The sequence below is a fragment of the Bombyx mori genome, chromosome 2, assembly GCF_030269925.1.
Source record: "Bombyx mori chromosome 2, ASM3026992v2".
Taxonomy (NCBI): Eukaryota; Metazoa; Arthropoda; class Insecta; order Lepidoptera; family Bombycidae; genus Bombyx; species Bombyx mori.
The window spans coordinates 4,094,216-4,108,882 of record NC_085108.1 but is presented as its reverse complement, the minus strand read 5'-3'; the positions used below and the strand labels follow the sequence as shown (position 1 = coordinate 4,108,882).

General features: G+C 35.9%; 2 protein-coding genes and 2 non-coding genes across 4 annotated transcripts; 2 read left to right on the top strand and 2 right to left on the bottom strand.

Annotated features, from left to right (window-relative positions):
* Positions 1-1,565: 1,565 nt before the first annotated feature.
* On the bottom strand, positions 1,566-4,755 carry RpL23 (ribosomal protein L23). The gene is made up of 4 exons (NM_001043762.1): positions 4,722-4,755; positions 4,452-4,535; positions 3,548-3,675; positions 1,566-1,780 (listed from the first exon to the last, which is right to left on the bottom strand). The coding sequence occupies exons 1-4, from the start codon at positions 4,732-4,734 to the stop codon at positions 1,583-1,585; spliced, it is 423 nt and encodes a 140-aa protein (NP_001037227.1). The 5' UTR covers positions 4,735-4,755; the 3' UTR covers positions 1,566-1,582.
* Positions 4,756-5,018: 263 nt separating this feature from the next.
* On the top strand, positions 5,019-9,179 carry LOC101746822 (proteasome subunit beta type-4). The gene is made up of 5 exons (XM_004933225.5): positions 5,019-6,079; positions 6,595-6,807; positions 7,459-7,594; positions 8,091-8,236; positions 8,993-9,179. The coding sequence occupies exons 1-5, from the start codon at positions 5,943-5,945 to the stop codon at positions 9,147-9,149; spliced, it is 789 nt and encodes a 262-aa protein (XP_004933282.1). The 5' UTR covers positions 5,019-5,942; the 3' UTR covers positions 9,150-9,179.
* Positions 9,180-10,198: 1,019 nt separating this feature from the next.
* Positions 10,199-10,305, top strand: LOC119629983 (U6 spliceosomal RNA). Its single transcript, XR_005245824.1, has one exon. It is a non-coding gene; the product is annotated as a U6 spliceosomal RNA (small nuclear RNA).
* Positions 10,306-13,888: 3,583 nt separating this feature from the next.
* Positions 13,889-13,995, bottom strand: LOC119629982 (U6 spliceosomal RNA). Its single transcript, XR_005245823.1, has one exon. It is a non-coding gene; the product is annotated as a U6 spliceosomal RNA (small nuclear RNA).
* Between the last annotated feature and the right edge of the window lie 672 nt (positions 13,996-14,667).

The following is a 14,667-nucleotide window of genomic DNA, read 5'->3' as shown; positions in this document are numbered from 1 at the left end:
CGAAAATACTAAGTAATTTTGTTTTATTTTTGAAGTAATCTTTCGCTCGCGGTTTCGTATATTGGTTATAGGTATGTACAGTTTAGTAATTCTGTACTCTTGTAGCTGTATGCAGTTACATGTTACAGGAGAGCGTAGAAAGATATCATAAGTTTGAAGTTAAAGTAGTTTATGAAAGTTAAAGTTTAGATAAAGTTATAAAGATGGTAATTTCTCTTGATGTGAATTGTACGATAGTTAGTGATGCACTCTTTTGGCTGTAATTAAATTCATATTATATTATTTGTTGTCACGCGGCAAAAAGTGGATCTTGTCGCGAGTAAGCATGACGTTCTGGTACTGTTGGTGGTCGGCATTCCTTAACTATAATAAAATTGTACGGTGGTAAGATCGTACATGGTAGATACATTAAAAATAATATATTAGATAGAATTTTATGAAATAGAATTAAAAACATGTTTAATTTCTGCGTAAAATGTTTAATCTGAATACGAACAGACAGACGGACGGACGGACAACAAAGTGATCAAAGGGTTCCGTTTTTTCCTATTGAGGTACGGAACCCTAAAAATTAGATTAGACTCGGAACATTTTGTTGCCACTGCGGTCCGTTTCATGCATTATTTCAAATTATCAACTGCATTATTATCAGCCTCTTTCTTCATAAAACAATATACGTCATAAATCATTTTTCTCACTTTTCTATGTAAAACCATTTTGTAATTAAAACTTATGTGCGCTATAGTATTTTGAGAACGAACGTAACGTGAACCCAGCGCGGAAAGCAAAGGTCGACTGACGAACCAATAGCACACCGGCAAGCATGCGGCAGGTGACCCGCCCGCCCCGCGCCGCACCTCATACCACCAAATACATCGATAAATAGCCTACTGCGCAGTTTGACCGCCAGTGTTCTTATTAAGTGACGCGTACTCTACCATTTCTAAGATTTTTGAGTTTTTACATTGAACGAGTGTTATATGTCTATAAACCATATTAGGCCTTAAAACCCCGAGCTTAAAGGCTATTTTTAGAAATTTCATATGACGAGAATTATGTTCAAAGAAAAAGTACAAGTACCTAACAAAAGTTTGTAGTCTGTTTCCTCAAAATTGTTTCATATCCCCTTCATCCACTAATGTCTTCAACTGTATTATATTGGTTGCCCTGCCTTTCATATAAAAACGCAATATGGCTCGAAATATTCGCTGGTGGTAGGACCTCTTGTGAGTCCGCACGGGTAGGTACCACCACCCTGCCTATTTCTGCCGTGAAGCAGTAATGCGTTTCGGTTTGAAGGGTGGGGTAACCGTTGTACCTATACTGAGACCTTAGAACTTATATCTCAAGGTGGGTGGCGCATTTACATTGTAAATATCTATTACGCAAATTATCATTTTTCGGGTTTGATTTTGATGTACTAGGAAAGGAAAGTGAAACGCAGTTACTAATCTTAAACGTATATTTAAGCTTAGCGCATTTACATTGTAAATGTCTATTACGCAAATTATAATTTTTCGGGTTTGATTTTGATGTACTAGGAAAGGAAAGTAAAACGCAGCTACTAATCTTAAACGTATATTCAAGCGATAGAGCTCGCGTTTGAGGCAATACGCGGCCACAGATCAGCACATTCTTTGGCTACAGGCCCTGTGATGGCCGAGCCCTTCATTTCGCCCTTGTTATTGACTATGACACCCGCATTGTCCTCAAAGTATATAAATACTCCATCACGCCTTCTGAACGGTTTCCGCTGCCTGATGACCACTGCCGGCATTACCTGTGCAATAAAATTTTAATTTATATTTTCTCACTAAAATTTTTTCAAGTTCAATAAAAATGATTTATGTTGGGAGGTTGTATTCAATTGAAATGCTCAGTCAGCCAAGGTGTTTCAGCATAACATGTTTCAGATGAAATAAAATAGCGAAACCTCTGGCATATCATCATAGCAATTCAGTTTAGTTTAAACGGCCGTCTGGTGTAGTGGTAAGTGACATGGTCACTACATACGGGGGTCGCGGGTTCGAATCCCGCCAAAGGATGATATTTGTATGATAAATATAAATGTCTTTTCCAGGGTTATGGATGTATATTAACTATGTATGTGTATAATAAAAATCTTATATTTATTTCCGTTATCTGGTACCTGTAACACAAGTTCTTTACGAACTTATCACGGGGCCAGTCAACGTGGCGTGATTGTTAAAAAAAATATATATATATTATATACATCATGATTCTTATCGTGTTCCATCTGAGTTTGATTACAGGTGCCAATTCCAAATCCATTTTAAAAAACATTTACAACCTATCATAGATAATAAAAAACTAAAAAACATTCATTCAGTATTTTCGTGAGTGGAATGTAAACCCAACATCTTATCGTGTTCCATCTGAGTTTGATTACAGGTGTCAATTCCAAATCCATTTAAAAAAAATATTTACAACCTATGGTAGAGAATAAAAAGCAAAAAACATTTTCATTCAGTATTTTCGTGATTGGAATGTACACCCAACATGATTCCTATTGTGTTCCATCCGAGTTTGATTACATGTGTCAATTCTAAATCCATTTTAAAAAACATTAACAGCCTAGGGTAGAGAATAAAACAAAAAACGTTTTCATTCAGTATTTTTGTGAGTGGTCACCATCAGCACAATGAATATGAGAAATATCAGGGGTACCTTTGGTTATGCTGGAACCATGTCACATAAGCACATTACCCTTGGTTTTTGTTGTAACAAAATAAAATATGATAGGTATTAATGAGCAACAAATTTTTAATTTACAACAACCAGCTTTTACTATCACCAAAATAGCTATAGAATGATTGAAAAGCGTTTTGACTTAATAGAAGTAGACAACAGGATTTGTTTATGTCAATTTTATAGTTTCAAATTTGTAACATAATCAAAAGGATAATGGATGGTACCATCCAGTGTTTGTTTGGTGTTTCTAGTTGTTGACGTCTAGACATAATGCAAACACCAGCTTAAACCTTGAAACATAGTTTTATATAGCATTCTTCAAATCAGAATGCAAAGCTATAAAAATATGTTTGACTTTAGTCCTATCTGTATTGCCTTACAAAATACTAGAGTAGGGATTTGAAAGGGGTCGATATCAACCACTTACACACTCAGTTAACTAGTTTTTAAATTGATAAGTATTTTGTATCAATGAGAAAAAAACTGAATATAGGTATTTTAAAGTAATTTGGCCATGGGAGTCTGGGTATCAATTAATTTTGGAACAACAGTCTCTTGCCCAAAATAGCTTGATTGGAATTCCTCTTATAGTGAAATATTACTAAGCAATAATCCTTTATAATGTATTACAATGAACTCAAAAGTTTATTTATTATAATTTTTTTAGAAAGCCTTTATTAGGATTAGGATATTTAGAGAAATATCATTTCAGTATGTAAAAGCCTTCTACAGTTTTATTCATATAAACTTTGACTGTATATTATTATACAATTAGAAACAGAAATAAGATGAAAATACTTTAAAACTTTTCATGAGACAATTAATATACACTGACCTTTTTCCGGAGTTCAGGTTTACCCTTTTTGACTGTGGCCACAATCATGTCCCCGGAACCGGCCGCCGGCAGTCTGTTCAGGCGACCTTTGATACCTTGGACAGCGATCACATACAGATTCTTTGCCCCTGAAATAATTAAGAGACATTAGTATGAAACCACTTTATGCGTGGCTTTTTGGCATCTTCTTCTTCATAATGTTTGCAGAATTTGTATTAAACGAAAAAGTGTCACAAACTGAAGGTAGTTTTTAAAAAAAAAATAGTTGTAGGTACTTCATATTATTCAGATTTACTAGGAGTAACCAGAGAAAAGAGCACGAAAAGGTAGATTAAAAATTTTACACTATCACTTCTCAAATATTTATGATAATTTTCAATAATTTTTCTACTTATATCAGCGGTCGGGGAACCGGGGTAAATTACCCCAAATGGGGTAAAATGAAATTTTGGGGGGTAAAAATGAAACTTTTGTGAATAAAAAGTATATATTGAAGTGAAACTTCTTTAGAATCGTTAAATTTTTAGTTATTGTTTTCTTTTCAAAATTATCATGGGGCTTTAATATGAAATATACTAAAAAGAAGCGATTTCGTTTTTTTTTGTTCTTCGCCATGGGGTAATATCAACTTACACAAAAATATTTAGGGGTAATAATCAAAAAAGTTCCCCGACCGCTGACGTATTATTGTTGTAAATTCTCAAGACAATCAATACTTGATCATTTAAACTATGCATTTAATTATTATCGGTCGAGCATCTTCAGACACAGCCAAGGAAGATTATCATTATGAATCAAAACACAAATTTGTGTCCGATAGGTATCATCATTAGATGCACAACCCAGAGCATCGTGTGGTTTTAGGTTATGTGAGGTTCGTCACAATAACATTAGTTAAAAGTACCTGTGTTGTCGGCGCAGTTGATTACTGCTCCCACTGGGAGACCCAGGGAGATACGGAATTTCGCTCCCGCGGAACCACCACGTCCTTTAAACAGAAAAACATAACACTATACATTTTCACCAAAACACCAACTAATCAATAAGATAGAATCACTTCGAAATAAAGGTTCCGAGCAATGGTTTTCGTATGGTTATGGATTCGTACATATTGTGTACTATAATATCACATGGATTGAATCGATTTACTCGGATAATTTAGAATTTCACGAACCTCTCTTAGACATTTTGTTGTATCAAAATTTTGAAAGAAATAATAGGGACGTGAAGCTAGTAACTTTTGTTGTCGTACTCGTTCAAAAATCAAAATGTCAGTGAAGGTCTTGAAGTTAGTAACTTACTGTAGGCGATCTTATCAATCTATAAAGCAAAATGGTCACATTAATTTCTATTAAAATTTGTTCTATTTGAATAAATTTTCTGAAACACATAACTGAAATTTTTTTGTTTGTGCGATGTAATTTTAATCAAATAATCTTTTAAAACCTTTTTTTATTCCTACTTGATTTCTAAACGAAATTAAGTTCTTTGTGCATGTTGTGCCTTAACAATTATCAATTGTATAAATAAAATATACGGAGTGAAGCTGCGTAGCGAAGTTTTCTCTGAAATTAAATTACAGCGATGTTAGGTACGGTACCACTTTATGGTTGCTCTTTGACTTGATTAATATTATTGATCGAAGTCTTCGACGGATACTTTTTCAGACACAGAGATTAAGCTCTTTACTTTTGTTCTCTACACTATAACTGCGGACTTTAACTTTCACTTTTTATTTGTACTTGTTGGAATTTTTAATTTAAAATACAATAGAATTTCCAAGACTATTTTTAGATTAAAAATTATAAATCAAGAAAAATAACATTAAAATATAATCAACAATTAATCTGCGTAAAACAAATCGTAACAAAAAAATGATTGTCATTAACAAGTGTTGCTAGGTATTTTGGTTTATTACTTTACTTTTTATTAATGTACGTTGCATATTTGTAAATTTTCACTTTGTGAAATCATACTATCAATTCTATTAAACATAATATGTATTATGTTCGAAAGAGCTATGTATATGAAAATTAATCATACCTAAAGTTTTAATGTCTGTCATGTAAAAGTCTAATTTTGATTTTGTTTGGCTCCTTAATTATAACAAATAATTGCCTAGAGTAGCCACAGATAGCTTTGACTTTATGCTAGTATAGCGTTTGTTTATCTAGTGATTTGTGATTTTCTTGACGTGAAAATTTCGAAAACTCAGTCTTTTCCATCACTTCCATTTTGGTTTTCAATTTATGCAACACTGCCTAATGTAGTACCTACATGTCAAAATCATAGCCGCTTGTCATTCTGCAAAAACTGGCAAAAAGAATAACTGAAACACCTACATAAATTCATAAGCTGAAACAATATTTAACTTCGTATTAAAAATAATATAACAATGGCTTTTATGGGGGACACGATGAACCCCACGCCGTTGTGGCAAAACGGACCGTCGCCTGGAGCATTTTATAATTTTCCTGGAAATGCTTCCACAATTGCTCCATCCAGGCACGGTGTACAGGATTTTACAGCTCAGTAAGTATTAATCATTGTTCATAACTTATCAGAATAAACAGCAGTTGCTGTAGCTGTAGATGTTAACAATTTTTTTTATAGAGACCGCTTTGTATGACCATCCACATTACTAAAAAACCTAAAAATATAAAAACAAACTAAAGCCACTTGATATTTACAGACTAGTGTAAGTTCACTTCGAGACAAATAGAAAATGTAATTACTTTTTGTAGTGACACGCCGAAATATTTCGAATCTTTAAATAAAATTTTGAATTTCGGAAAATCATTTGATCCCCTACCTAATTTATAAAATATTTTTTATTATAAGTTGATGCATTAATGCCTATCAAAATAAATAAAAAATTCTAAAAAATATACATCATAATTAAGTACAATGTTCTTAAAAGCATAAACAAACAATATTAGCCAATTTTTAAATTAGAATTTATCCATAAATCATAAAAGTTTTAAAAGTTCAAACAGTTCAAAGTTGTGCAGTTAACAGGAATTATCCAAACTTACGTTTCTGTACAGCTCAGCGAGCCCCATCACGACCACCACAACTGTCATCGGAGTTAAGTTTGACAAGGGATGTGTTATCGCCGGTGACACACTGGGCTCGTACGGGTCATTGGCCCGGTTTCGAGACTGTCCCCGCGTGATGAAAGTCAATGACTTAATACTACTAGGCTGCGGAGGAGACTATGCTGATTTTCAGTATTTGAAGGATATCATTCAACAAAAAATGTTAGTGTTTTCATATTTGTTTGCTTCTTTTTTTAACTTATACAAGGTCGACTTAATGTTGGGATGTTATCAGACTGCAGCAAACCAAATCATGAATGTTCCTACCAATCTTGAGGCCTAAGATTAGTGTCAATAGCATATAGGTGCCAAATAAATGTAGTTAATACATACCTAATGACGGGTTCAGTTGAAGTTTAAGGAACGAAAAGGGAAGGAATTATTTCATTGGAGTTTAATTGATTGGTTAAAACTCATGTCTCATTAATGTAAAATTTATATAATACAATGTCATTATTATTATCATGATATTACTAGGTCATAGAATATCATAGTTTTATCTTTATATGTATATTTCTTCTGTGTGTGTGTTTGTTACTGAACTCTTAAACGGCTGGACCGATTTGAATACACTGGCGTAAACGCTGGTGACCGTGGGCGGCGGTGAATCACTTACCATCAGGTGACCCGTCTTGCTCGTTTGCCTCTGAGTTGTTATAAAAAAAAAAAACCCTGGATGGCTTAGATTCATAATCAGCCCGATTGAGGGCGCTGCAGTCGATATCTAGGTTATTTATCTTTCCTAGAAATAGTTTATATGGTAGAACAACGTTTGCCAGGTTAGCTAGTATAAATTTAATTCTTAATCGACAGCATTGATGAGCGCTGTGTTGGAGATGGTCTCCAGCTCAAGCCCCGTTCTCTGCACTGCTGGTTGACTCGTGTCCTCTACAACAAGAGGAGCAAGATGGATCCCCTCTGGAACAGCTATGTGGTTGCCGGTATTCAGGTTTGTGATGAAATTTTGTTATATTTTTTAATTATAGTATATCATTAGTTATTTTAAGCATTTATGTACATATGTTACTGTTTTATATACAGGCTATATAAAACCGTAGTGCCTCAATCGATAAATAAAAGATCTAAACTCTTGTATAAAATAAAGTTAAAACAAACCGTATCCGTCTGACGGGCAACATATCAAAGGAAAAACAAAATCGTAATTTTTATTTAATTCCGAGCATTTTCATATTTATCTACCTTTTAAACCTTCTCTGGACTTCCACAAATAATTCAAGACCAAAATCAGCCAAATCGGTCCAGCCGTTCTCGAGTTTTAGCGAGACTAACGAAACAGCAATTCATTTTTATATATAATTATAGATTTGAAGCCTCAAATGATTGATGACTATAGAAACTCGAATACAATTTTATTTGACAAATATAATTAATGATGGGTTATATAAAATGTTAAATTATAAATTCTCATTTAAAAAATTGAACAGGATGGTGAACCCTTTCTCGGAGCTGTTGATAAATTGGGAACAGCCTATGAAGATGCTGTGATCTCGAACGGGCTAGGAGCTTACATGGCGACTCCTCTACTGAGGGACGCAGTGGATAAAGGACCTCTGGACCAAGAAACTGCTATGTAAGAACAACTATTTCATAAGACGAAAATGTGAAAGCGACTTCAATGTTAAAAAATATATGTGAAAAAATATATGTAATAGAAAAAAAAAATGTTTAACTAGCAAACCGTATTAACAATTAATTTCTTTTTTCATATCCTACAATACTGGTAAATCAATAATAATCAATATTAGAGCTAAGTTTTATAATTAGGTATATCCAATATTATTTTCTGATTAAAACATGCGTTGCGGTCGCGCTAGTCGTCGTGGCCTAAAGGATAAGACGTCCGGTGCGTTCGTATTGAGCGATGCAACGGTGTTCGAATCTTGCTGGCGGGTACCAATTTTTCTAATGAAATATGTACTTAACAAATGTTCACGATTGAATTCCACGGTGAAGAAATAACATCGTGTAATAAAAATGAAACCCGCAAAATTATAATTTGCGTAATCACTGGTGGTAGGACCTCTTGTGAGTCCGCGCGGGTAGGTACCACCACCCTGCCTATTTCTGCCGTGAAGCAGTAATGCGGTTTCGGTTTGAAGGGTGGGGCAGCCATTGTAACTATACTTGAGACCTTAGAACTTATATCTCAAGGTGGGAGGCGCATTTACTTTGTAGATGTCTATGGGCTCCAGTAACCATTTAACACCAGATGGGCTGTGAGCTCGTCCACCCATATAAGCAATAAAAAAAAACATGCTTTTGCCTGGACAGCCGTAGTCTTAAGGATCACCCTGTATAATGTAATATGTTTTTTTTTCTTTTTCAGTGCGGTTGTACGTAAAAGTATGGAGGTGCTTTTCTACAGAGATGCTCGCGCGTTCCAACGCTACCAGCTCGGCGTGGTCACGGCTGAGGGAATAAAGATCACAGACGAGGAGCTCAAGCATGATTGGTCGTTGGCTCACATGATACAAATGAAGTGATTTTGTTTTTAAATAAAATAAATGTTTTTTAAATTCTTTTTTTATTATTGCAGACATGTTCCCTACACTATAACTGCAGACTTTAAATTTAACTTTTTTTTTTATTGTTGGATTTTTTTATTTAAAATACAATAGAATTTTAAAGATTATGTTTAGATTAAATATTACAAATGAAGAAAAAGAATAATAAAATATAATCAATAATTAATTTGCGTAAGACGAATCGTAACCAAAAATTGATGTCACTGACAAGTGTTGCTAGGTATTTTGGTTTATTAATTTACTTTTTATTAACGTGTTTCATATTTTAAATTATCACTATTTGAAGTCATGCTATCAATTCTATCAAACGTAATATTATGTTTGAATGAGCTATGTATATGAAAATCAATTAAACCTAAAGTTTTAATGTCTATCATTTAACCTGCTATATTTAGTCTACGCCAGAATGCTTAACTTAAGTCGTCCATGGTCGCATGCAGATTATCTGCTCTACTTTTTTTCCCGCCTATGCTGATAGCCTTGAGACGTTATATTAGCGTTACCTTAGCGTGTAGGTGAGCTCACGGGGCTCAAATCGGAGGTGTTGCTAACACTGGCCCTAGCAAGAGCAGTGCTCAGCAGAATCTACCACCGGATCGTAAACGCGACCCACCGAGAAGAAGCGCTACTGTGGGTTCGTCATTTGAACACGTTTTTAAAAGTCTAATCAACTTCGAAGTTAAAAAGGTCTGTGTTAGAGTTCAGAGGTATTTTAGAGGAACGTCTTGGTGTCCAATTGTTAACATTTCATTAAACTATGTTGTATTTATTTCGAATAAGCCAAAAAACAATATAGAGGAAGCACAATCTCCGTATCCAGGCGTTGCCATAACAATAAGATATTATTTAAGCGTTAAAAAAAATGTACTGTTGGTGTACATAGATGGCGCTGTTCGCAAAGTAACAAAATGCCTATACGAATGTATGAAATTGCTTAAAAACCTAAATCGCGCTTTTGATAGTTTCAAAATTTTTACTATATATACAAAATAAAAAACGAACCAAGTGTACTTGCTTCGGCAGTACATATACTAAAATTGGAACGATACAGAGAAGATTAGCATGGCCCCTGCGCAAGGATGACACGCAAAATCGTGAAGCGTTCCACATTTTTTGAACATTTTAGTTTCGGACAACCCTTAGGGCGTTGATTCACCAACCTCAATGAATGTTTCTTCTTTATATTATAATATATTATCCATCCCTAATGGTTTGATTTAGAACTTTTTTTTCTCCCTATGCTGGTAGCCTTAGCGCTGTGGCGAGTTTCACACAGATTGCTTAGTTTGCAAGTGGGTGTGAAAAAAAAATGTTTTTAATGAAAAGTAAAAAATAATAGCCCGGGAGCCAGTGACAGATTTTCATGACCAAGTCCCTCCCAACCGAAAATTCGTGAATTGCTTTTTTTTTCCTACCTAATCTGGTAGCCTAGAGAGACTATTCCAGCGGAACCTTAACTAGTAGGTGAGCTCACGGGGCTCAAACCTGACGACGATGCTAACACGAACCCTAGCAAGAGTCGTGCTTCGCAGAATCTACCACCGGAACGGAAACGCGACCCACTGAGAAGATCCGGCGAGAAACTCAGTGGGCTGTGTCTGAGAGTTGAGAAATGCATTAGGGACTTATACTATGAATACTCGCGACCGTCAGCTGCGACTCCGTGGGTGGGGCGGCGGTGGCAGCCTCCCATGCATGGAGAAAAAAAAAGTTTTTTCAGTCATTTCCTCCCATTTGAAATTTTGTCAGATTATAGATAACCTAGTATTTTGAAGGAAAAAAAAAAGTGTGTGTGTCCGCTCCGACGCACGACTGGAGTTTACTCCTCAAGAACGATTATAAAATAAATAAATAGATAAGGGAATACGGGTATAAATGAATGCATTTTTGATGATACTTAGATTATGCACGGTAGATTTTTATTCTATTAATTATACATTTGTTAAATTGCATTTCATAAATAATTTATTAACTGTTAATAAATACTTATTAAATTCTTTGACGTTAAAAAATCTGTGGCATCATCCTGCCACGGCTACCTGAGTGCGGACCTGCGCGCAAGAATCAGGTGATGCGTGCGCGCGCCAATCAGGAGCCAATCAGGTGATGCGTGCGCGCGCCAATCAGGAGCCAATCAGGCGCATAACGCATTTCGTGTGACATGCTATACTCTCTAGTACGATTTTGGTCCCCATAATTTTCATACCCCGGGCCTATATATGTAAATCGATTCTTAAGGAGTAAACTCCAAAAAATCAGCTGGCCATAACATGATGGTTATACGTCAGCTGGCTGCTTGAACATGAAAAGAAAATATATTTTCAATGATTTCCTCTCAACTAAAAATTTACCTGGTGATCGTTTATATTCTACTATGAATGAAAATTAATGTCAGCTTGCTGTATCTCAGTGGAAAGTTTGTCAGCTGGTACCTTGAAAGGTGTAACGCAGCAGCATAATTTATATAGCATATTTTTTTAATTAATTTACTTTTATTTTCATGAGTTGCTCAAAAATAACAATAAAAATCAATCATTTTCATACATACTCTAGTAAATAATGAAAGAAATCAGCTAGCTGTAAGTCAAGGAAAAAGCCGTCAGCTGATAAGATTCAGTAGGTGATATAATAATATGCTGCTGCGTTACACCTTTCAAGGTACCAGCTGACAAACTTTCCACTGAGATACAGCAAGCTGACATTAATTTTCATTCATAGTAGAATATAAACGATCACCAGGTAAATTTTTAGTTGAGAGGAAATCATTAAAAATATAATTTTTTTTTCATGTTCAAGCAGCCAGCTGACGTATAATCCATCATGCTATGGCCAGCTGACTTTTTTTCCTTCAAAATACTAGGTTAACTATAATCTGACAAAATTTCAAATGGGAGGAAATGACTGAAAAAACTTTTTTTTTCTCCATGCATGGGAGGCTGCCACCGCCGCCCCACCCACGGAGTCGCAGCTGACGGTCGCGAGTATTCATAGTATAGGTCCCTAATGCATTTTACGAAGTTTCGCTCGAGATAAAATAATTGACCGAAATTGTACTTGGCTCCTGGACCAAAAGCTTTTAAACCTATACGTAACAAAAACACTCTCAGAATATAAACTTAAATTAATATAACAAAAAGACAACGTTATGCCAGCGTAACTGAACTAATAGGTGAGCTCTAACCTGACGACGTTGCTAACTTTCCTGGTGGTAGGACCTCTTGTGAGTCCGCGCGGGTAGGTACCACCACCCTGCCTACTTCTGCCGTGAAGCAGTAATGCGTTCCGGTTTGAAGGGCGAGGCAGCCGTTGTAACTAGACTTGAGACCTTAGAACTTATATCTCAAGGTGGGTGGCGCATTTACGTTGTAGATGTCTATGGGCTCCAACAACCACTTAACACCAGGTGGGCTGTGAGCTCGTCCACCCATCTAAGCAATAAAAATACCTACCATCCGGCTATGGAATGAGCTCCCCTCCACGGTGTTTCCCGAGCGCTATGACATGTCCTTCTTCAAACAAGGCTTGCGGGAGTACTTAAAAGTAGGTACCGGCTTGGCTTTGGCAGACGGTAACCACTCACCATCATCAACCGTCTGAATATACGACAAAAAAAAAAAAAACAATATTGAACCAGAGTAATAAATTATTGTATTCTCATAAGGTGAACATGTTGGTCTTATAACAATATTTTTTTTTCCTACCTATGCTAGTAACCTCGAGGGGCGTAGATTAGTTGACAGGGCTCAGTCTGACGAATTTGCTAACACTGGCCTTAGCAAGAGCAGTGCTTCGCTAAATCCTACCACCGGATCGGAATCTTTTTTATTTATTTATTGCTTAGATGGGTGGACGAGCTCACAGCCCACCTGGCGTTAAGTGGTTACTGGAGCCCATAGACATCCACAACGTAAATGCGCTACCCACCTTGAGATACAAGTTCTAAGGTCTCAAGTATAGTTACAACGGCTGCCCCACCCTTCAAACCGTAACACATTACTGCTTCACGGCAGAAATAGGCAGGGTGGTGGTACCCACCCGCGCGGACTCACAAGAGGTCCTACCACCAGTAATCGCGACCCACTGAGGAGATCCGGCGAGAAACTCAGCGGGCTGTCTGAGTTAATTTACTCAGTGAATTCATCGTCGCTTTTGGCGATTCGACGAGAACGGTGACCGGTGCTTGATATACCTAATCGTCCTCAGCAATGGAGCGGGAGGACCCGAAGTGACGTGCTCAGGGAAACTATTTACCGTTTGCAATTAACAAGATGATCACGCAGTCACGTCAATTTTCAACCACACCCGTTCATTTCTTTTAATGTTGCCTTATAACAAACCCTGCTCATGTAATAAAATGTAGATGATATCGACGCTTGAAAGGCAAACATGACTAAGCGACAATAACTGCTTTGCACATAAATAATAGGCAATAACCATATTCGATGTGCAAAAAATATATATTTCTAGGTCTATTAAAATCATTTCAATCCTACAGCTACTAGCTAGATTCTACTACAGCTAGATTCGTTAAAATAAATTTTGTTTTCAGATATTTCAACTTTAAATTAGTCTACTTTAAAGTTCACGCATTGTCGCTTAGTCACGTTTGCCTTTCAAGCGTTGATATAGACTCAAAGAGCTTTATTAAGGTTGGTGAATCATAACGCCCTAAGGGTTGTCCGAAACTAAAATGTTCAAAAAATGTGGAACGCTTCACGATTTTGCGTGTCATCCTTGCGCAGGGGCCATGCTAATCTTCTCTGTATCGTTCCAATTTTAGTATATGTACTGCCGAAGCAAGTACACTTGATAATCTTTTTATTTTGGATATATAGTAAAAATTTTGAAACTATCAAAAGCGCGATTTAGGTTTTCAAACAATTTCATACATTCGTATAGGCATTTTGTTACTTTGCGAACAGCGCCATCTATGTACAACTGGAGTACATTTTTTTTTTTTTTTAACTCTTAAACAATATGTTATTGTTAAGGCAATGCCTAGATACGGATATTGTACCCACTGTATATTGTTATTTGGCTTATTCGAAATAGTTTAATGAAATTTTAACAATTGGACACTAAGACATTTGAACTCTACGCAGTCCTTTTGGCTTCGAAGTTGATCTATACTAATATTATAGCTAAGCTGAAGAGTTTGTTTGAACGCGCTAATCTCAGGAACTACTGGTCCGATTTGAAAAATTCTTTCATTATTAGATAGCCCATTTAATGAGGAAGGCTATATAACATCACGGTAAGGCCAATACAAGCGGAGCACCAATAATGAATGTTTCAAAATAGGGGCTTAAATAGCTCCTTAACATTCTATAATTCAAAAATATTTTTTTTTCTTTCTTCGTAAATGAAGTGGGGGGTAAAATTTAGCGTTACTCCAAAGTAACTATTCCACGCGGACGGAGTCGCGGGCCAAAGCTAGTTGTAATGTAAAATGCTTACGAACAGCGCCATCTATAAA

Excerpts from the sequence above, each read along its gene's own strand:
- RpL23 (NM_001043762.1), bottom strand. Across the intron at positions 3,676-4,451 it reads CAACTGCGCCGACAACACAG|GGGCAAAGAATCTGTATGTG; the intron begins GTACTTTTAACT and ends TAATTATTTCAG. Across the intron at positions 1,781-3,547 it reads AACCTGAACTCCGGAAAAAG|GTAATGCCGGCAGTGGTCAT; the intron begins GTCAGTGTATAT and ends TTTATTGCACAG.
- LOC101746822 (XM_004933225.5), top strand. The coding sequence starts at position 5,943 with ATGGCTTTTATGGGGGACACGATGAACCCCACGCCGTTGTGGCAAAAC. Across the intron at positions 6,080-6,594 it reads GTACAGGATTTTACAGCTCA|CTCAGCGAGCCCCATCACGA; the intron begins GTAAGTATTAAT and ends GTTTCTGTACAG. Across the intron at positions 6,808-7,458 it reads GATATCATTCAACAAAAAAT|CATTGATGAGCGCTGTGTTG; the intron begins GTTAGTGTTTTC and ends CTTAATCGACAG.